The following is a 23853-nucleotide window of genomic DNA, read 5'->3' as shown; positions in this document are numbered from 1 at the left end:
TGTGCCTTACATAAGACCAAGATGCAGGAAGTCATACCGGCAGTACAGAGGGACTCTGCTGGAAGACACAAGCATGAAAACGGCTAGTGCAAAACCATCGTTCATTGGTGAGAATGTTATTTTACATTGAGAATTACACATTTGCATTTTTGCTTTAGCATGAAGAAACTCCGAGCTGATAAAGGAACATGAGAGATTTTCCAGTGGCCGGTTTGCATTTGTCTGTTGCGTAGCTGCGAATCATTTCAGGCGGAATAATTGCTGGAGTATCCAAAAGATATTTCACCTCACCATGTGTAGGTTCTATGATTATTGAATGCAGACAGTACAATTGTACACGTTCTCAATAACCAATGTCTGATTAATAGTCTCAATTTATATTTATTGATTAAAACGGAGTACAAATGTCCAGTTTAGCCATGTAGATTTTGCTTTGGTTATGATAACTGGGCTGCTTTTGATACTTATTCAAAAACAGTCAATGGCAGTCCAAGAACACTATCAATAAAGAAGCAACATTCGATGCAAACATTAGCTCCTTGGCGGATTTGTAATGTTCTTCCGGCTAGACTAGAATTTGACCTTCAGTAATAGATTTTTTTTTTGGATTACTCAACCCTTCAGTAAATTTCCATCCTCTCTCAAAAGGAACTGCTGCCAACGCATATATGAACTTTGCCCACAAGTTTTGAAGTTGGGGAAATGCAAATGCTGAAGATCGCCTGTACATTTTTCATAATTCCCTAAATGCGTGCACCACGAGGTGCTGGGGCTCCCCCCTCCCCCACGTGTCCTGTCTTGTCAAGCAACACGAGTTCATCCGAAGTAGTGTAACTTTCCTCTTTGCTCACCTACTTACAGCTGCAGCAATTATAGACCACAACAATTGAAAATGGAAAGATAGTACTGTAGATGCATTTAGAACACTTTTTTTTTTAAAAAGGGGGAATTGGATAAATACTTAAAGGGCAAATGGGGGTAAAGGGTGAACTGGATAGTTATTTCAAAGAGATGGTACATGTACGATGGGCCGAATAGCCGCCTTCGGCCCTGTATGAGTCTATTGATTCCCATAAAGATTTGCTGTTCTACCATGCAGCATTACACCAATGAGCAGAGTACGTGATGTTAACACAACCGCAACATCAACCGGATGTCCCTCAAGCAGATTAAGACAGAACATCTGATTTAAGTAGCCTTAAATCGCCAATGAATTAAAGCAGAATAGGAAAAACGTGATCAAGGTAAGGGAGGAAGGCCTGAACAGCACGCAGTGCTAATAACACCCCTTACCCCGATTTTATTTCAACATTAATTTGCGTTTCCCCCGGTTTTTCTACTTGGGCAGTCTGAGCTAACTTTCAAATTGATTTGATTCTCTGGTGTTTCCTTCAGAAACAGCATTGACAAAATTATAAACCTTGCCAAGTCTCAACTGGTGTTGAATTGATGAACGTGACCCAGTTTTAAAAATCCCTGCTCAAAAGTAGCTCCAGAATCCACGCGTGGAGATGGGTTTGTGAGCAGCCTCTTATGTTTTGGTCAAACATCTCCCTCTCTAGCAGTCCCTTTTAAATGTAGGCAGCTTTGCAACGAATGACTAGAATAGAATGCAAACCCAGAACAGATAATGAAAGCAAAATACTGCAGATGCTGGAAATGTGAAATAAAACCAAAAATTGCTGGAAATACTCAGCATGTCTGGCAGCATCTGTGGAGAGAGAAACAGAATTAACCTCTCAGGTCAGTGACTTTTCATCAGAACTGTTAAAACTGAACAGATAATGTTGGAAAGAAAATGTATCTGTCGGAACAATGAGTTACCTTTTCAGGCTTCTACCAAAGTGTTCCCAGTATTTTCTGCTTTTGTTTCAACAAACTACAGTTTTCAACTTTAGTAGCAAAAGGCGTGTTTGATAAAGAACTGGTTAACTAGTATCTCGCTGTAAGACTTTATTTAAATGCACTGAATGCAAACAAGAATAAATCATTAGACTTTCAGGGTTTCAGCAGTCACTTGTCCCCTGGGGGGGCGATCTCCCTCCTCCCTGCTAATTCTGCCCAGGCGCATCACCGACTTTGATTGACATTTCACATTTGGAATACAGTGTTTCCAATTCCAAATAGCCAGCCAGTCGTCTGCATCTACTGGGCGGGGTCACCCCCTTACTCTCCGCCCTTCCCTTGCGTCACAGAGCACGGTTGCCTGAGTAACCATTGTGACGCAGAGAAGGGGGCGGTGGGGAAGCGGCGCACTCTCCGCTGGTATAAGAAGGGCGCTCCCGGCTAGGCGCGGTGTTCAGTCTGCCGGTCCCAGGTTGCAAGAGGCCGGCAGCAGTTTAAAAGGGTTTAATTCCGTACAAGTCATCCCAACCTATTGCAGCCGGCCCGCCTGCTCCTGTGGATTGATACTAACGTGGCAGTGACTGAAACCGCAAACGATTTCACTTATTCTAAAATGAGGGGCATCGTTGTGTTTCTAACTGGTATGTTATGTCTAGTAAGTGCATGCAGCATTTAAACGAAAGACAGCGCATCTGTATTAGTGACTCGGAGTTCTCAACACTTGGCTGTGGTGGGTTTATAGAGCGCTTTAAATGGCATTTGAGCTGTTGAACAATAAGGCAAGAATGAGAGTTGAAAATATTCCAAGGCTCTTGGTCAGTTCCTGTTTTAGTTGGTGGCTGCTTTTTAGAAAAGCTGCTTTATGATTTGGGAATTAATTGATCAATGAATCTTAAACCACATATTGCTGTATACTGATTGGAAGGTGTTGTGCAACCCCCTGGCCTATTCTGGTGAAACATGAATTTGCATATTTACTAGTGCGATATACTGTAACGAACATTCCTTTCCCCCTACGCTAGGCTCTGTAACATGAAGATTAAATGATAGTCAGTATCCAACCCTCAAGGTGGTGATTCAGTTTAAATAGTTTCGACAGATTAAAAGCATTTGGGTGTGTTTCAAAGTGAGTTTTGATGAGTATTTTAATTCTTGTTTTTCTCCAGCTTTCATAAAGCAACGTAAAATGGGCTTGAATGACTTCATACAGAAGTTGGTCTCTAACCCTCAGATTTGCCAGCAGTAAGTGGTTTTATTTGTCATAATTTCAGTTCACCGTTTAGCATGAAATCCATCTGGTTGGGTAACTCCTCCTGATAGTTGAGTATTTGCATGTTGTGTTATTATGACAGTATTTGATGCCTGAGTGTAAGGGTGGTATGTCTTTTGGATGAGACTTTAAACTGTTGCCCTGTTGGTGCTCTTGGCCAGGCATAAAAGATCCCATGGCATTATATTGAAGAGCAGGGTTGTTACCCTCTGTGTCCTGGCCAATATTTATTCATCCTTCAATCAACTTCACTAAAACAGATTATCTGGTCACTATCACACTACAGTTTGTACACAAATTGGCTGCTGTGTCTCCTACATACAACAGTGGCTGCACTTCAAGTATAGTTCATTGGTTGCAAAACACTTTGGGATGCCTGGATCGGGAAAATTTTCATTTACTGTAAAATGCAATGTAATTAGCATGACAAATGTGAAATGGAAGGGTTGTGAGGCAACTCATGATTGTAATGAAGCAAACGGACCTCCTTTGCACTGTTTGTATTTTTTGACTTGGTGCTGTTTGAAACTGGTAATGTATTTTTATGAATAAAGTATATTTTGGAAAAAAAAAACTTTGGGATCCCCGGAGGTTGTGAAAGGTGTTTTATAAATGCAATTTTTTTTCTTGTAGTCTAAAATCAAACTGTGTGGCAGTATTAATCAAATTAATGAGCTTGGAACTGTTTGTGCTTCATGGATTGCTTTTTTTTTTAACATTTTGGAACTGGGTGACTAAAAGCTGAGAAATAGCACCACCCCTAGGTGGTTACTCTAAATTGGCCCAGAAATTAATTTTAAAACAGTAGAATTTGTCAGTGTCACTCATCTGAAGTGCAGGCTGCTCATTTAGGCTTCAATAAATTATTTTGGATACTTGGCTCTGGAATCACTCAAATTGTCATGATGTTGTCATTTGTTTCTATTATGTCTTCGCTTAATAAAATAAATAATATAAGTACTCATATATTTTGTAGCCCTGATGTCCGTGTTTTCTTACAAATTGACCAAAACCAACCAGAGGAAGCAGAAGCCTATTGTAATTCTAATAGAGTGAGTATGAGCTGTAAGTTTAAATTTTTTAAAGTGCATATTTCCATAACATCTGAATTACAAATCTAACAATTTGCACTTTTATTTCCCTGCAGTCAAGTCTTGGTTCAAAAGAATTTGACCTTCCTATGTCCTATAGGTAAGAACAATTTTTGTATACATTTTTGTAGAAATATTATGTTGGTTAGTTTGACTTGGCTCACCTTGGCTGGCACTTCCATTTGAACTAGAAGGTTGTGGGCTCAAGTCCAACTCTAGACTTGAGCTCACAATCTAGGTTGGGAGTGCAGCATTGTTAGAGGTGTGCAATTTTTTGAATGGGATAGATAAAGTCTCAAATATTTTCTGTTCAGAGGAACATTAAAGATCTGATGGGGTAATCTCAAAGAAGAGCAGGAGCTTTATTTGATTCCTCAACCAACCACCATAGGTTGGCTGTTTATCGCTGCTGTTTATTTAGGTTTGCTGTATACAAGATGGCTGGCGTGTTTGCCAGTATAAAATAATCCTTTTGAAGACTCTTTCTAACTCTTACACTTGCATGCATTACAGTGTGAAGCCTTCAGACTTTGACTACCTGCGAATAATTGGAAAAGGCAGCTTTGGAAAGGTTAGTGCAGCTTCTGATTGCTGAGGTTACTATGTTAACAGTTGATGCAGTTTATAAGTGATCATTAGTGTTAATTTACTGGACTTCAGTCATTAAATTTATAGTTAACATTTAGATCAACACATAATCATGGAAAGACATCAAGTGCATTTTGTGAATGTGAGCATCATTTCACTCTAGGTACTTCTTGCCAAGCACAAAGAAACTGAGAAATATTTTGCAGTAAAGGTTTTGCAGAAGAAGATGATTTTGAAGAAGAAAGAGGTAGGCTTTGTGATTTCATTGAGAATGATTTAGAAGCAGAACATAAACCTAATGGGGTGATGGAGAATTTGGTGTAGTAATGCACCCCTTTTTCTGGTTTAAGGGCTTTTGGAATAAGCATAGTGCTGTGGTTACACACACAATGTTGGGGCACCGTGGAATGGCAGGGTGAAACTTTCATTGCCCCTTTGTTTTCAGTTGCACTAAGGAGCAGCAGCCAAGTCGTGCAACCAGAGGGAGAGAACTGCTGTCACTTGTCCCCCCCCCACCCCCAGTGGCCATCTAAAGAATAGCAATGGCTGAAACCTGGGCAGAGCTCAATTCCCTGCTATCTTGGGTGTGGTTGGCATGCCTGTTAACTGGAAAGTTCCACCATTTAAACAGTGCTACTGAGATTAGCAGAAACTAAGGATTTCCAGTCTTGCAAAATCAGCTGACTTGCTGGTTCTACAGAAAACACTGGCTCTTGCCCTAAGTACCAATTGGAATTGCGTATATACTATTTTGATATCCTAGCTAAAGGTTTTTGTTTTTGTTCTCAGCATAAACATATCATGGCCGAACGCAGTGTCCTCCTGAAAAATATGAAACACCCTTTCCTAGTCGGGCTCCACTACTCCTTCCAAACGACAGACAAGCTCTACTTTGTCCTGGATTATGTGAATGGTGGTGAAGTAAGTAGCTTTTACAAAAGCATTTCACATTCGCTTTAGTAACATGAAAATGAATACTTAATATTACGCACCCCTGATTCCTAGGAATTGGAGGAATGAAGCCAATGCCAGCAATGGTGCTAAGCTATACAGTCCCAGGTTCTGTCTGTTCTATACCTACTTGGGCTAGGCCAGGGGTTGACCATTTTTTTTTTAACCTGAAGAGTCTTTTCAAAAAAATTTGTCTAAAATTTAAAATCTCTTGTGAGCTGCAAGACAAATATTCACAGTTTGTGCCTTATCAGATTTTATGCATCAATTTGGATTATGAATAAGCATGTTCAAAAAGAACATGTAAAAATGGTGAACAATATTAATTTTAATGGGGGGGAATGTTTGCTTTATATTAAAATAGTAATAGAAATTTACGTATAAAACCTTGTCTTGTGATAAATGAAATTTTTCCTAAATTTTCAGTTGTCATTGAATAAACTTTAACTTGAGTTGTGTAGAATTAAGATTTTTTTTTCATCTATTGATTCTTTTCGGCATTTTCAGAATTCTATCATTTCAGCTTTAATTAGAAACAATAAAGGTTGTAACAATTAAATCCATTCTTCAAACCAAAGGCATTATCTATAACACTGTGTAGCTACACCAAACAGATTTATTTCATAACATGATTTTATTAAAAATAATTTGAAACTGTAAAGGGCGGCATTTTTTTAGCCTTTTATCCTGACAATAAAAAACACGGCTCTTGCGTTTTTTGATTTCTTATAATGAAAATGGCAAAAAAAATTGTGATCCAACTGGAAAAGGTTGGGAGCTGCAAAAATAGCTGTTAATGAGCTGCAGCTTATTGACCCCTGGGCAAGGCCACCAGTTGGAAAGCTTCAACTGGTCTCATTTCCCAGATCTGTGCCATATATTGACCCCTGCTGGCATGCTTTGAGAATTGCTGGCAACCAGATTAGGCTTGGTTGCATTTCCCCCTGGATACATACATCTAAGATTCTACTGTATTCAGTTTTATTTGGCACTTGAGTGGACAGTGATTACTGTATCATGTTAGCTGTGATCCAATTCAAAGTTTAAACTAGATGGTATCCAGTATTGTACTTGATTTCAAATTAACTTACAAAGCCATGTAAAAATCACCCTTTAGCCAGTAGACATTCTGCAATCTTCCTCTTTCTGCTAGTTTTAAAGCAGGCAAGTTTTATTTTTTTAAAAAATCTTAACTCGCTCTGTTCAATTTTCCAATTGAGCATTACATGGAGTTTAGTTGTACACATTGGAGGATTCCCTTTGTCCCCAATCTGTTAGATTTCAGACAGAACAGTAAGTAGGCCCATGATTTGTCTCATTGCTTCATTGGGGGGAGGGAGGAGAGGAATCATTGATCTGATTTTTCTGTATATATTTTGGATGTCTGAGTATATCAGGTTATACTCTGAGCAACCCTATTGCTCAGGTCACATGGAGAGTGGTTATTGGGTGCTATTGGTGACTTTTAGGACCGAAGAGGTAAAGCAGGCATGTCAGATGTGGAAAAGATTAATTTGAAAAAAAAAAAGTGAACTTGAATAGGCAAAGTCCAATTTAGCATTATAATTGGGTGTCTGTGGAATGCCATTAATTCCTGATGTGCTACATAGTTGTATTTTCAAGAGCAGTGATCAGATGGTTTCTGACCCATTCAGAGCCCGTATTTGCCTTTGTAATGCAAGTAGCTAATCATGGTAACTGTTTGGAAGATTTAAATTTTTTTTTTTTGGGTTTTTTTCCCCAGCTGTTCTACCACCTTCAGCGCGAGCATGTGTTCCTGGAGCCCAGAGCAAGGTTCTACGCTGCAGAGATTGCCAGTGCACTAGGCTACCTCCACTCCCTGCACATTGTTTACAGGTGTGTGACTATAACCAGCCACCAAGTCAGTCAGCTTAACACAACGAAAGGCTCAATATTATTACTGTTCCTTTTTTGTTCACCTTGTGTAACTGTACATCTATAATGAAGCTTGGGATTGGCCAGTTGTAAATGACAATTAATTCTAAAACTCATACAAGGCACGGCACAGTGGTTAGCACTGCAGCCTCACAGCTCCAGCAACCCAGGTTCAGTTCTGGGGACTGCATGTGCGGAGTTTGCAAGTTCTCCCTGTGACCGTGTGGGTTTCCTCTGGGTGCTCCAGTTTCCTTCCACAGCCAAAGACTTGCAGGTTGATTGGTAAATTGGCCATTGTAAATTGCCCCAAGTGTAGGTAGGTGGTAGGAGAATTGTGGGGATGTGGCTGGGATTAATGTAGGATTAGTATAAATTGGTGGTTGGCACAGACTTGGTGGGCCGAAGGGCCTGTTTCAGTGCTGTATCTCTCTATGACTCTAAGTTCTAAGATACGTATAGACCACATGATGCCTGAGATTACATACAAATCTAAGAATTAAACTCTAAAATGGCACACATTTAAAAAAAAACTTCAGTTTTGAACTCCATTTAATACTTAAATAAACTAATGATCTGAAGCTTGTGGCTCACAAGGTAAATATGAAAAAGTATCTGCAGTGCCCTCTCCCCATCACAGAATCCAAGCTAGCATTTTAACCAAACTCTTCCATTGGGAAACTGACTAGATTGGGTGTAAGATTAGTTTTAAACCCAGTCTGCCATTTGCTGTCCACTGAAGTAGTGAGTATTATTGGATGGGGTGTAAAATTGATGTTCCACCTGATCTTGTGGGCCTCCTGCCTGGCAAGTTAGCATAAAATTTACCCTCTCCAAGCTTTGGCCATCCTACCCTGAATTTCATTCCAGAGGTTCATCAGTCACTCAAGTGGGGGTTGCTGGTGGGTGGTGAACCAAACATTTTGTAACATTGGCCTTAAATTTCCCTTCCCAGTATTAACCTTGTCTTACTGTTGCAGTCTAACTTGCAGGAATGTTTTATATTACTGTCTTTAATGTTCAATGCTTTCTTTTGCTGTGGGTACATATGTTAAAGTTGCTATATATGTTTTATGCCTCCATGGTGTTCTGCTTAGTTTTTCCACTTTTTTTTTGTCTCATAACTGGCCCTACAAGTGTCAGCTCTCCTGTATTAATAATCTCATTACATATAAATCAGTTACTAAACATACACTTTTCTTTTAATGCAGAGACTTGAAACCTGAAAACATCCTCCTGGACTCTCAGGGCCACATAGTGCTAACTGACTTTGGCTTGTGCAAAGAAGGAGTGGAACCAAATGGAACCACCTCCACATTTTGTGGTACCCCAGAGGTAAGTGCCAGAGAATCTCCTTTCTGCTGTGTAGTTCGCAGCTTGGGGAAACTAAACCCCAGATGACTGCAGGCTTGTGTTGTGGCATCACTTCCCGAGGCTACCAGCTACATAGAGACACCTGTGGGGATGATGTCCTCTAGTTGTCTTTGTAAATGTTGCAGCATGAGTTCCTTCGTGCACCATGCCGTACAAAATCTGATGCCTGTTGAGAGAATAGGCTCGCACTTCCATTCCACGTTGTGCACACAAATCTCGCCCCTCTCCACACATTGTTTACAATTTCCACTGAAACCATAAATGTATTGGTGTTTTTTTTCCCCCTCATGGTTTGGGCGGGTGTAGGTTTGGGGGGGGGGTGGGGGGTGGGGGAAGGGTGTAGATGTTAACTTGATCCAACTAAAATGGGAAATTTTCCCGTTAATAATGCATGTAGCAACCTGATGGGAGCCAACATTCATGAGCTAATTTAGTATTAGCTGAATTTACTCCTCCTAGGGCTGAGTTAGGGAGCCAATGCCTTTAGGAGCTTTTGTGAAGGATGCCTTTTTTACTCTGGGAAGTCCTGGCTGGTGTATGCTGAACTTGTATCAGGGCTTCAGCTGGGTACGGTGTGGGGTTGGGGGGAAAACAGTGTAGGGTAACTTGCAGGGTATGTTCTATGGTAGGAATGGTTGACAGCAACCTGTACTGGAAAATCAGGGACCACCAGTGTGTGCTTCAAACTCCATCACGTTTGTCAGGGCATGGGGGGCAATGATTAAATCTTAATTTCCTCTAATAATAAAAGACATTTGAAGTATGTAACACAAATGCAACACCAGGTATCTTGCATATGTATCTAATATAAATGCTACTGTCTTTCAGTATTTGGCCCCTGAAGTGTTACAGAAGCAAGCTTATGATCGAACAGTTGATTGGTGGTGCCTAGGATCTGTGCTGTATGAAATGCTGTATGGATTGGTAGGTATCTGTTTGAAATAAATCATACAATGTGTCATGTCGAAGGCCAACTGGATGGTGGTAATATTTACTATGCAATGGCAAGTAAATATAAAAGGATGCATTCCATAATCCTACATTCCCAGCAGGGGGAGGTGCTTGGGTCAGTGGGTAACACTGTTGCCTCTAAGTGGTGGGTTCAAGCACCACTCCAGAGACATGAGCTTGTAATTTTAAGTTGGCAAATTGCTGCAGGAGTATACCCTGAAGGAGTATTGTTCTGTCTGAGGTAACATTTCCTTCTTTTAGATGAAAGGTTAAACCGAGCCTGCCTGCCTGCCTTTTCAGGTGGATGTAAAAGATCCCACATCACTCTTCAAAGAACAGCAGGGGAGAGTAGCTGAGGTGACTTCCTATTGCCTTATCTTTTGGAGCGCTTTCTCCTAGTTGGGCTGCAACCACGACTAAAGAGCCCTTTTAAGCTGGGGATGGGCCATCTGCACTCACTAGAGTCGTGTACCTCAGCTGGATATCAGTCCAGTATTGAAAACTGGGTCTGTTTGGAGTGGGGCTTTACCCCTTCTGCTTCTGACCCAGCTGGGAATGTTATCACTAAGCAAAAAGTTAACACTAAAATATTTAGTGATCATTTTTCAAGTTTGCTTTGCTTTTTTTTTGGCATTTTGTTCCTTAATGGGCAACAGCTATTTTTTTTAACACTAGCTGCTAATATTAAATGGATAAAATATCCCAAGTACTTTTAAAGGGGAGCTAGACGAGAACAGCCAGAACTAAAGAGGGGTTCTTGGGAGGTTTTTGAAATTTAAGTGGTAACCAGGTAGGTTTGGGGAGAGATCCAGAGTGTCAGGTGTTGGTGACTGAAGGCTATGCCACTGGTGGAGCAATAAGAGAACATGTTCAGTAGATCAGTCGGCAAAATGTAAGGTATATGCTGGACTGATTGAGGCAAGGCCACAGAGGGTTTTTAAAGTTGATGCCATAAGGATCCAGGAAGAGTAACTGCATCCTGTTACGTTTTATGTCATTGCATTAGGGGAGAGACGTTTCTCTTTTTTAAAAACAGTGTTTACTTTTGCATGCCTAAAACTGCAATGTCCTTGTCATATTTTTTTTCTTTTGGTGTACTAAACTTTGGTTTCAACCCAAAGCTGGGTGAGATTCTGCACGCACACCAGACTCTAATCAAATCCTTTCTATCTCAGCCCCCATTTTATAGTCGGAACACAGCGGAAATGTACAACAACATCCTCCACAAGCCACTGCAGCTCAAACCCAATGTGTCAAACTCTGCCCAAGAACTCCTAGAGGGTCTGCTCCAAAAAGACAGAGTGCAGCGACTAGGAGCCAAGAATGACTTTGTAAGTGTCTCTAATGCTGTCTTGGGGAGGTAGTGGTCTGTCTGGTAAATTTAAATGTCAAACCATATTTCATTGCACTCTTTCATATGCAAGGCACCATTTATGTTTCACTGTAGTGTAACTTACTATCCGACCATATGAATTAAGTAGGCCGTTTGACCCACTTCAGCTTTTCCACCATTCAGCAAGATCATGGCTGATCTGGTTCTGTCTCGAATTTCACATTCCCATCTACCCCTGATGACTATGGATTCTTGCTAGACAAGAATCTATCTACTTCCACCTTTAAAAATATTCAATGTCCCTGCCTCCACCTTCTGAGGCAGAGAGTTCCAAAGTTGCACAACCTTCAGGAAAAAAAAATCTCCTCATATCCGCCCTAAAACAGTGACCCCTAATTTTAGACTCTCCTGCAAGAGGAAACATCCTTTCCACATCCACCTTGTCAAGACTGTACAGGATCTTGTATACTTCCATCAAGTCTCCCCTCGCTCTTCTAAACTCCAGTGAAAACGAGCCCAGTCTGTCCAACCTTTCCTCCATAAGACAACTTGCTCATTCCAGGTATCAATCTAGTAAACCTCCTGAACTGCCTCCAACGCATTTACATCCTTTTAAATAGAGACCAAAACTGCACACAGTATTTGTGATGTGGTCTTGCCAATGCCCTGTATAACTGAAGCATAACATCCTTCCTTTTATTTTCAATTCCTCAAGAAGGATAGCATACCATTAACTGCCTCCTTTTATTACTTCTTGTACCTGCATACTAACTTTTTTGTGACTCATGCACTAGAACACCTAGATCCCTCTGCACCTTGGCATTCTGCAGTCATTCTCCATTTAGGTAATACTCTGCTTTTTTTTTTTTATATTCTTCCTGCCAAAGTGAACAACCTCACATTTTCCCACATTTATACTCTGCCAGATTTTTGCCCTCCCTGTGTCCTCTTCACAACATACTTTGCTACCTATCTTTGTTATCTGCAGATTTAGCTACCATGCCATTGCTCCCCTCATCTAAGTCATTGATATAAATGAGGGGAGCAATGGCATGGTAGCTAAATTTGCAATTGTAATATCTGTGGTGGTAACAGTCATTCAGTTGTATTCCCCTGTTTGCTTTTCTTTAAGTAACAATTCATCCCATTTCACATTAAACCACCCCACCTGGCCCTTCCTGTGGAGTTACTGTCCCTGCTTCAATTGGAGTATCCAGATCCTAGAGATCTATTGCATGTTGATTTTGGATTTTGTTTGCCAGTTTATTTATGCCCTACTTTCCTGAGGGCATTGACTTTTTTTGCTGGTATATGGTTCTGTAGTTGCCAAACATTCAGCAGCATCTCTCCCAAGGGGCAACTACTTCTACATGAATGTAGAAAGCAAGGTTCAGAACAAAATCCTGTCTGCCAACTACCTAGCTACTGATCAGATAAGCTCACTTATTGGTGGCTAACCTGTTTTTATAATAATCCTTTTGTTCACCTTCTCATCCACAGTTGGAGCTGAAGTTTCATTCTTTCTTCTTACCAATTAACTGGGATGATCTCATGGCTAAGAAAATCTCTCCTCCATTTGTTCCTACAGTGGTGAGTAAAATCTCTTTGGTCAATATTTTGATTTCGATAGTACTCTGCTGTGGCTTCTTTTATACAGGGCATGGTATTTCAGAGATTAACTTCAATTTGAATTACAAAGTTCAGTTTTTTGTTTTTTTACTTCCATGCCTTAATGCTTTCCTCCAGTAACTATTCTTTTGTATATTGTAAAGAGTAAAATAAAAGGCCTTGAAATTGTGCTTTGTGAAAAAAGCACATTTGTATCAAGTTCTCTATTTTAAGACCAGAACATATCTCCATAATAAACTTGATCTTTGCTTCCATAGGAACACTCCCCTTGCTACTCCCCTTGGATCTACAATTAGATTTTACAGTATGGTTCACAAAGGTCTGGTCACTGGAATGTGCCATTGTTCTATCATTCATTTTCTCCCATTCTTTCATGAAACTGATTCACAGCCCCTACCAGTTTTCTTCAAAGTGGCTTTTCATGTCTGAACCTAAATTGTGTGGTTGACTTTTTTTTCCCCAAAAATATACTTTATTTACAAAAATTTTTAAATTACAAAACAGCACCAAGTTGACTTTCCAAAAAGTGCAAAGGAAATCCGTTTTCTTCAATACAGGAGTGAGTTCCATTCCATTTGTCATGCCATGTACAATTTACAGCAAACCCATATTTGGTGTATACAGCTCAAAGGGTTTCCCATGTGTCCAGCCCCTCAGTTCACTATGGCGGGAGGACCTTACACAGTGGCCTTTCCCTGTTGAGCCTTTGCAGTGGCTGCCCCAAGGTTTAGTGTGTTCCTCAGCACATAGTCCTGGACCTTGGAATGTGCCAGTCTGCAGCACTCTGTCATGGATGACTCTTTGCGCTGGAAGACCAGCAAGTTTCGGACAGACCAAAGAACATCTTTCACTTAATTGATGGTCCTCCAGCAGCAGTTGATGTTTATCTCTGGAACGGCCTGTAAAGCACAGACTCCTGTGTTACATAGCTGCTTGGGATGGACTTTGACAAAAACCACTGCATCTCTTTCCACACCTGCTTAGCAAAGACACATTCCAGAAGGAGGTGGACAACTGTCTCTTTCCCACCATAGCCACCTCGAGGGCGGCATGCGGAGGGGGTGAGACTCCAGGCATTCAGGTAGGATCTGACAGGGAGGGCCCTTCACCACCAGCCAAGCCACGTCTTGGTGCTTGTTAGAGTTCTGGTGATGAGGCATTCTGCCAAATGACTTTGGCGGTCTGCTCTGGGAACCATCCGACAGGATCCACCATCTCCTTTTTTCCATAGGGCCTTGAGGACATTCCGTGCAGACCACTGCCTGATGGATTGGTGGTCAAAGGTGTTTTCCTGCAAACCCTTTCCCACAAAGGATAGGTGGTACGGCACGGTCCAACTAGATGGAGCATTCCGTGGCAATGTGACCAGACCTGTCCTTCGCAACACCGGGACCTCAGCACGTAGTGACACTTGGTGTTTGCGTACTGAGGCTCTAAGCACAGCTTGATGCAGCCATACACTAAGGCGGTCATCAAGATGAGGGTGACATTGGGTACATTTTTTTTTTTTTCCCACCCTTATCCAGAAGTTTGAACATCGTAGGGTTGCGCAGTGGTTAGCACTGCAGCCTTGCAGCTCAATCGACCCGGGTTCAGTTCTGGGTACTGCCTGTGCGGAGTTTGCAAGTTCTCCCTGTGACTGCGTGGGTTTCTGCCAGGTACTCTGGCTTCTTCCCACAGCCAAAGACTTGCAGGTTGATGGGTAAATTGGCCATTGTAAATTGCTCCTAGTGTAGGTAGGTGGTAGGAGAATTGTGGGGATGTGGTAGGGAATATGGGATTAAATGTAGGATTAGTATAAATGGGTGGTTGTTGGTCAGCACAGACTCTGGCTGAAGGATCTGTTTCAGTGCTGTATCTGACTCTCCAGAGTCCCTCCAGGGTTGACTAGCTATTTGACTGGGGGTGGGGGAGAGGGCAAATGTGTAGGGGGAGCAGCACTGATGGCCAAGTCTAAACTGGTACCATTCAATGTCATACAGTGCTGCATAATTTCAGCCAAAATCGGGTCCTCGAGAAGCTTTAATGAACTGTTAACGCCTTGTTAATCCTCCGTTTTGTATTTACCAATTTTCAAAGGCTCTGCTGATATTGAGCAAAAGTTGGGTCTTTAAGCAGTTTGAGTCAGCTGTTCACACTTTTTGTTGGTGTGTAGTTTTTTTCCATTGACACTTGCATCCAGAATCTAGATACTGATTAGTTGCTCAGATTTTTCTGTTTTAATACTTTTTCGGGTTTTGCTGCATACAGCAGGCAAATCACTAACACTAGTGTGCTCACTGTATGCAGACTGTACATTCATGGTATTGCTGCTTTATGGAACTTCCTGAAATGCAAGGAACATTTGAGGTTGTACAGTCATTTGAGACATACCCTAATTTCTCAGAACTGCTGTAAGACACTTAGTTCGCTGCTGTTATCACGGCCTGCATGGGTGTGAATGGTGCACATTTAAATGTGCACAACACTGATAGTGAAGGGTGTCACCATAGTAACATGTGATTATTCTTCTGTGAACTGCTGCTACTTTGTTCTAGGTATTGGGTGCACATTCCTCGCCACTTAAAACTGCCACATGTAAAATGACCAAAAAGTGATGACCAGTATCCATTTGCACCAATGCCAGTTTTTAAAGTTGCTGGTGGGTGTTGAGTACTCAGTTTTATTTTGGGCAGAAAAGGCTGGGGTTTTCTCACCTAGGAATCCTCCATCACATGAGCTGATTATCAAGAATGCTTCAGCTTTAAATTAATTTTTAAAAATTTGTTTGGGATTTAACCAACTTTATTTGCTGGTCTTAAATATTCGTTCAAATCAAGAAAAGCAAAAATCAGTTCTTTTACCAATTAAAGCTCGAGTACTTAATGACTTATTTCAAAATAGAGAGCTGTGGCAGCTGACTTTTTAACTGATCTTAATTCCATGTGTACATGTCCTGATGTACTTTGCTCTATTGGCACTGTAGTGAGAAGTACTTTTTAAAAAAAAAAAAAAGATTTAAAGAATGGAAATTTAGTCTGTTTTATTCTGGCCAAAATAGTCTTGCTCTTAATGCAATGTTTAAAACAATCACTTGTTAGAATTCCTTTACTAATACAGTTTCAGGATGATAATAAAAGCATCTTTTTGTTATAAGGACTTCCAGTAGGGATTTTGGGTACAGTTTCAGTATATACACTGTAAAGCATTGTCAATTACCCCATTATACTGACCATTACAGAATGGACAAATTGCATTTGCATGAACACTCCCATTATAAATGGTGGGAAATGTACCATGAATGCATTCCATTAACGGAGTGGATATTTTCAGTGTACTTGTATTCTCAACACCAAAAACTTTAGTACAGTAAGACAAAACCATCTTCTGTTAATGTGCAAGTTAATATCACTTGACATTGTCTTGGATTGTTACCCTCGGTCGTTAAAAGGTTCTGTCTTCAATACACTGTCCTTGGTATCAGTTGTTGGCAGGATAAATGCATGGATGTCTGTTTTGTGCCTGTACTCTGTCTCAGGTATTGTTGAGACCCAGATATTATTGATTTACCATGGTATATTTTTGTCAATATTTTAGACTTTTTTTTTTGGGTGTTGGAATACAAACATTTAACCAGTTCGGATGGGACTTTTTTTTTTTTATTAATCTAACATGACTAACCTAGTTAAATTAAATGGGTTAACATTAAAGTTTAAAAGAATTTCACCTGAATGTATTAACAGTTGAGTCTTTTTGTGCTAATACTTGGAGCTTAATTGCAAAACCTTTTTATGAATAGTGGCAAAGTTCCATCTTACAAAAGTTTCTTTTTGTTTTTCAGTCTGGACCCACTGATCTGCAGCACTTCGACCCAGAATTTACCCAGCAGCCAGTTCCAAACTCAGTTGCAAGTTCCCCTGAAGATTTCCTGATTACTGCCAGTGCCCGAGAGGCTGCTGAAGCTTTCCTTGGATTTTCCTATGTTCCTCCTGTAGATACCTACCTATAATAAACCTAGCTGGACTATTTGGGTCCCCTTTTTATAAAAAAAAAAAAGCGAAGAACAGATGAGGTAGAAACCCTTTGCACATTGTGCACCTTATTGCATGAGAGTTGTCCCCTCCACCTCTGCTGAAGAGAAATTCTCCATAGGAGTAAATGTCTTTCTATTGCAGACTTCAGTATTCATCAACATTACCAGTAGAGGAATCAAGTCAACTCTGCTGTCTAAAGTATTGCTATCTATGAACATTGTGCAAAGTCACAATTTCCTTTTCAGCTTGCCCATATTATACAAAAGGGGTCTCATGATGACTGTCCACCTGAAATATATCCCTACTAAGAAGCACATTCTTCAGAGTTAACTCATATGGTAGATGAGCTCCACCATAGCAGCAAAGTGCATTAAACATTCTACTAACAAAGCTGTAGCAAACAGCCACTTTAACTCCAGTGCTTTTTATTTTTAAATCGAGCGAGGATTTAGCAGTAAACCTGCTCAAACTTCAATTGGTTGAGTGGAAAATACTGTTACTATTTGCCAAAAGATTTTTAGGGAAAAGGACATCTTCCCACTTTCAATCCAATCCACAATATTGTCCTCAACATGACAAATTGCTACATTCCGTGCAAGAACCAACTGATTGTTAGTCTAGTCTTTAATGAAGTATTTAATGACAAAGTACAGTCAGGACCACTTTCAAACTTTATCTTTATACCAGTAGAACTAAGATTTTGCATGTATCTTTTTTTTTTAATGTGACTATATCTTACTAGTTTGGCCATGAGGATGTATGGACCAAAAACCTTGTTTTCATTTTCTTAGAGCAACTGTGTTCAAACCAAAAGTTGAACATCAATTCTTGTTAATTTTTTATCTTTGACCCTTTGAAGACTACAGTTAGTATTCCTGCATCAAAATTCAGAGATACTAGTCCTTTAGTTGAATATTGCAAACTAAATTATTCAGAGTTCTGTAGATTTCTCACTGCAACAGCATGAATCAATGATTTAAGATTTTATTTTAAAACTGCAAAGACTGTATGCAGGGCCAACAGGATAAGGCCATAGCTTAAAAGAGAAGATGCACTAAATCAGAATTGGGTGATGACGAGGCTAGGTTTTAAAAGCCAAATGGCTTTAAGGAGGAAGGAAAGACTTGAGGGGGAAGTGGTTAGGAGTTTCCACTTTTGAGGCTCTGGGAGAGATCCAGTTGAATTTTGGGGAGGGGGCAGGGAAACCTTTGGATGAAGAATTAAAAGGGTGAGAAGGAACTGAGATCAAGAATGTTTGATCAAATGAAGGGAGAGAAATGGGACAGAGGTGGGGAGTAAGTGATGATTGTGAGAAGGAGGATCACTCAATAGCCAAAGATGGGACCATCCTTGTGGGATGTACCAGTGTCTATTGGAAGTGGCAATGATGCTAACAGACTGCAGGTGTACCACTAGTGATGAGATTGCAGTTTGAAAGCTAGAGTATTGAGTACTCAGGGTTAAATAACTGCTGTATTGATATTTCTTTCATATTTGGAAGATTATATTTAATTTCTTTATTTACACATGTAAACCAAAGGAGCTCCTTGGAAACTTTTGAGGTGAGAGAAGTGTGTAAAATGTGGTACATGAGACTGTGAAAGTCAGTAAATATTTATTTATTTTTTAATCCTCGCAGTACTGAATTTGACAGCAAAGTGCTATAGTTGCCTGGTGCCATCAGTCTTCAATTATAGCATTGTTATGTTAAACTGGATGGGTGGGATCTAATTAGTTGAGTCAGTGTTGTCACTAGGACTGCATAATGGTGAGCATGTAATATTCAATGATTTCCTGAATTGTGTTTTTAAAGAGTGTATCTTAACCTATATAAACACTAGGGTGCAGTACTAGCATTGGGAGCTGTTTTGAAGTGATGAATCAAGAGTATTGTGCAACATTTTAAACCATTTTTCCCATTGTGTACTGGTTCCCCTATGCTTAAGCCTGGTGACAACACTGTTTCTGGTACTGGAGTGCCAAGTAATGCGGGGGGGGGGAGGGTGGGGTGGAGTTGGCCTGTGTAGAAACATTACAGCCACCTCTTTTTCTGCCCCCCCCCCCCCCCAGTAACACTGTCCCCCTCTGTTTGAAAGCCCATCTGTTTTTATATGCACTGGTTTGTATGAATGTTTGTCTAAGAATTTAATATTTAACATTAATGTAAACCTTTGCATTACGAATGAGTTGGTATTTGTACATATGTGAAATATAGATCTCTAGATATATTGTATGTACATATGCACAGTACAAAATCAGACCATCTTTATTGCAGTGTTTATTGACTTTGTAACTGCAACGTATTTCTAATTCTATGTAATTGTTTAGAATGACCACAAATGAACTTGAACCAATAAACAATACTCATTACAGCAAAGACTTGCTGGTTTATTTATTTATTTTCTCTGTATTTTGTGTCCTCAAGTATTAGAGTAAGGTATCTTTTTATATATGAAGTTTCAGTTCATAGGAACACAAAGAAAACCTGCCCCATGCAAACATGGGATGGAATCTTCTGCACTTAATTGCTGCCAGAATGGCAGGATGGTTTTCATGTTAGGAACCGGATTTACTAATTGTAGTGCTTAGCCAAGGTTCTTTCCCATTAGTCATGGCATTATCATCCTGTCTCCAGTTAGGGAGGGTGGACGGGATGATGCATACATTCTGTAAAAGGAAGTATTTCTAATTAAAAGGACTGCAGCCTGGGTTATAAGGGCTCACCAGCACCTGGATCTTTGAGGTTGCAGTATCTGCAGGAAGACCTGGGAAGGCTGCACTGAGGTGAGCTCTCCCACGGGCAGAGGAAGAGGACAACCTCTCCAGCCAAGTAGGCATAGATGCAAGTGACTGAGGAAGTCAACAGCAGAAGTGTGGTCCCTCCAACATGTAGCTGGTGCACCAAGAGGATGCAGGAGGGAAGGACGGGTGTATGATGTAACGCTTACAGGTGATATGCCCCATATTCTGACTTGCCCAGCATTCTACTCCATTGTATTCCTCATGGCAAGATGTCTTGCAGCTTCACTCGTTTCTACAGGCACCTCGCATCCCTATCTGAGTAGCCAACACAATCGTCCTCATCATCTCATACTCATGATTCTCACCCTCCACAGATGTCCTTCCCTCTTCTGCACACTGGCTATTATGAAAACGTGCACCTCTGCCTCTTGCAAGGAGAGAAAACAGAGACTTAGGGTGGGGTGGCCCTCCAGTGACCAGGCATCTTACCTGCCACTGGCACTGCATGCCCACGCATTGGGAAGGAGCTCTTGTTCCAAGTGGCTGCAGATGCCAACAGTAACCTTCTTGAGAGCTTGAGCCTCCTGAGGCACTGGTGCTCCGACATGGTGGGAGACCCTGTGTTGTGGTCTGGCCTCCTTCCAGCTGAATCTAGGTATCTATCCCCTCTGCTTTTTGGAGAGGCATGTGGTACTGCTGTTGGTATTGCTTCTGATCTTGCCGCTGACCAGAGGTCAGGGTGTGTCAGAGCTGCATAAGCTGCCCCTGTACCATGGTGAAGGCTGGCAGCAGGTAAGTGCAGGTGAAGGACCTTGTCAACTTCTTGGAACCACCTGCCAAGCAGTGATCAAACTCTTTGAGAGAAATGCTTTGAACAGCAGCCTCTCACCTGGCCATTGCTGGAGCTCTTCAGTGTAACTGATCAAAGCCTTCCCAGCTTGTCCGTTTCACTGAAGAAGCTCTTCCCACTCTGCAGTTGCCTCAGTGACCCGGGCGAGTTACTGACAGGTTGGCAAACAGGTGCTCTGGCTGTGAAAGTCATAATCCAGGGTTAAAATTGTCTTCATTGGTTTCCCATCAGATCCATGAAGGTTCCCTGCTGGCCTATGAACCTGCCCCAGAGAAACCCAGAAGAGGACTCAATGGTGTTAGGATCTGACCCAATGCCCGTTTTGGGAGATTTAACTCCCTGTATGCACAGAAATCTGCCTCCCTTTGGCTGGGAAAATATTTCCCCAGCCCCCAATGCAATTGATTGTACCATCAACCCACTCATGCTATCACTTGGGGAGCCAGAAAAGGGAAAAGTCCTTTCAGTTATCTGAGAGACTGGAGAAGCTGTGGGGGTTTTTTTTTCGAGCAGAGACGGTTAAGGGCTGATTTTTAAGAGGTGCTCAAATTTGAGGGGTTTTGATTGAGTGACGAGGGAGAACCTGTTTCCCCTAACAGGTCGATGACCAAAGAGTTCAGATTTAAGATAATTGCCAATAGAACTAAGGGGGAGATGAGCAGAATTTTCTTTACATAGCAAGTTATGATCTGGAATTCACTGCTTAAAAGTGAGGAAGAAACAGATTCAATAGTAAACTTCACAAAGGAATTGGATTTATACTTAAAAAGGGGACATTTTCAGGGCTATGGGGAAAGAGCAGAGGAGCATAACTAATTGAACAGTCCTTTCAAAGAACTGGCACAGGTATGATGGGCCAAATGGCCTCCTGTGCTGCATGATTCTATGATCCCCACGAAAGGCAATTATGCAGAAATCCTTAGTGAGGAGGCAACTACTGAACTACAACAACCTGTTAACTGGTCACTAGTCTGGTTTTAAAGCAAATCTGTCTTGTGATCGCCTGGCATGATTGTTCTCGCTGCTTATTGTGGTGAGTCCACAACCCTCAACATTTCTCGAGCTTTCAGCAGGAATAGGCTTCCTAGTTTCACCGAGAACCTGATTTATCGTGACATATGATCTGTTTGAATTGACTGTGCAGTTTCTTGACGATGTGAACATTGGCTCATGATGTCGGGTTGTTCATCCTGCAACACATAAAACACCAGTCCCTCAGCAAAATGTCCTTTGGCCGAATGCAAATATATAAAAATGCCACTGGGGTCAGGGTCAGCTGACTCATTGAGCTTATACCATGTCATCATTGTGCACTAAGCATCCCCCATTCACCAGTGGTCAAATAATCTGGAAGTGGCTAAAATGGGGAGTGGGGGTAACCTCAAGAGAAAAAGATAAATCTGTGAAATTTCCCTGAGTCAGGAGATAAATGGAGTGGAATAAAAAAAAACTATTTGCCCACTTGGTGGTGCTATAACATCTTATACAGAATATTAAGTAACATCAGCGGGATTCTTGCAATTCTAATTTTTATGCACAGTGATACTCCGAGTTAATTTTGGGTTAAGAGTGCATTCATTGAAGCAAGTTTTCAATCAACTCACGGAAAAGAAAACTCAATGTCCTATAAGATGCCAGAAATCAGACCAATTGAGGACTAGGACGTGAGTTCTCACTGATGTTTTAACCTGCCCTTTTCTCTGCTGTGTATTTCCAGCATTTCTGTTCTTATTCCACAAAGAGCAACTCACCTCAGATAATTAACAGACACAGGCTTGGCCAGTGGTTTACGTTCATATTCCACAGCTCGGTCCAAACTGCAAAGCCAATTGCTTTAGGCATGGGGGTTGGAATCGCACTGTGCAATATTAGTAACTGTTGTGTTGATGTGTCGTTATGAAATTCCTCTGTCCACTCCTTTAACAATAAGGCCTTTCTTTAAAAAGCAGACAGAGTAACTTCATGTTAACATTTATTCAATGTGATTCCAACCCCATAGATCCTGCAGAGAAGAATAAGTGACATAGGGGTGATTGCTCCTCCCAGTGGCTGTGCTTAGATGGGATGGAACATTCCTCCCCCCCACTCCCCCCACTTCTGATGCCACCACAACCCTGGCTCAGTTTTCTGGGTTGACAGGTTCCAGGTTTGAATCTGCTGTGAGATTTCCAGCACCACTAAGCTGCTGCGCTGAGTGCTCCTGCTTCTGCAATCGTCAGAGAGAGAGAGATGCATGGGCGATCAGAGAGAGAGGGGGGAACAGAGAGAGAGAGTTGGGGCAGAGAGACAAAGAGGGGGGACAGCGAGAAGTGGGGGACAGAGAGAAGGTGACACAGAGAAGGTGGAACAACACAGAGAGGGGGGGACACAGGGAGAGAGAGGGAAGGAGAGAGAGTGAATATTCTGCATCACTACAAGTGTGCGGGCAAACATAGACTACTTGTGCAAGCAAAAAAATGCCAGGTGTCTCACTAAGTCAGTGTCCAACATAGTGATGAGAAAGTAAGTAAATTGTTACGACCAGGTGAGAAAGAGGTCTATGGTTCCTTTTCAGCCTTCACCTCGTCTTACCATAACAGTTTAATTTTAAACACACTGCATTTTTAGCTCCCCCTTCGTGAATCCATGTTCACCCCTTTGCATTTATAAGGCAAAGATACCAGCACAAACAGGCTTTCTTAGGTTTAAAGAAGAAAAGTTGAAATTTATTAAAGTTGAAATTAAACTCTAATTCGGTTGACGTCTACAGATACACGACATGCCCACACTAGCATGCAAAAGCAATAAACACATGCAAATAGAGACAGAAAAGAGCAGAAGAAAAATAAAGTGGAAAAGTCTGAGGCAATATCTGAAGAGTTTTTGTTACGGTTCTTCGATCTCACTGTAGAGTCCTTGATTGTAGCTAGATCTTGCTTTTCGTTGGGGCCCAGTATTCTTCTTAAACCTTGTTCGCTGTCGGAGACCTTTATCTCTTGGGGTTCATGTGTCTTCAATGGATTTAGAGGCTTGTGAGAAAGAGAAAGAGGGAGCAGACAGGAGAGATCTTCTCAGTACAGGAGCAAACAGACACTCTGAGTTCAAACTCTCTGCGGCCAGTTCAGAACAAAATCCTGGAACAGCCAGGTAGTCATATGACCAACTGGTCTAACCAGTCCTGGCCCTTGTGGATTGTATCCTCCTTAGCAGGCCCTGGAATGCACTTCCTCACCTTCGATGTCTGTTAGTATGTAAATGTTTTTTTCCAGCCACGGCGGATCTGTTTAACAAGTCATTTCCTCGCTCTAACAACAGTTGAAAATCAATGTTCATGACAAAATTGA

The 23853-nt window shown here is 41.3% G+C and overlaps 1 protein-coding gene across 3 annotated transcripts; it reads left to right on the top strand.

The window, feature by feature from the left end:
* Positions 1–19315, top strand: LOC137347276 (serine/threonine-protein kinase Sgk1-like). 3 transcript variants are annotated; one of them, XM_068011622.1, is made up of 13 exons: positions 1–107; positions 3012–3087; positions 4092–4167; positions 4263–4306; positions 4720–4777; positions 4958–5041; positions 5584–5715; positions 7490–7602; positions 8850–8973; positions 9841–9936; positions 11139–11294; positions 12797–12886; positions 16746–19315. In XM_068011622.1, the coding sequence occupies exons 1-13, from the start codon at positions 74–76 to the stop codon at positions 16911–16913; spliced, it is 1251 nt and encodes a 416-aa protein (XP_067867723.1). In that variant the 5' UTR covers positions 1–73; the 3' UTR covers positions 16914–19315. The 3 variants fall into 3 exon arrangements, with proteins under 3 accessions (XP_067867723.1, XP_067867726.1, XP_067867727.1); XM_068011625.1 differs by lacking the exon at positions 1–107 and adding an exon at positions 2282–2486; XM_068011626.1 differs by lacking the exon at positions 1–107 and adding an exon at positions 2282–2500.
* The last annotated feature ends 4538 nt before the right edge of the window (positions 19316–23853 follow it).

Source organism: Heterodontus francisci, chromosome 31 (assembly GCF_036365525.1).
Source record: "Heterodontus francisci isolate sHetFra1 chromosome 31, sHetFra1.hap1, whole genome shotgun sequence".
NCBI lineage: Eukaryota > Metazoa > Chordata > Chondrichthyes > Heterodontiformes > Heterodontidae > Heterodontus > Heterodontus francisci.
The sequence above is the reverse complement of the archived record's forward strand: the minus strand, read 5'-3'. Positions and strand labels throughout refer to the sequence as shown.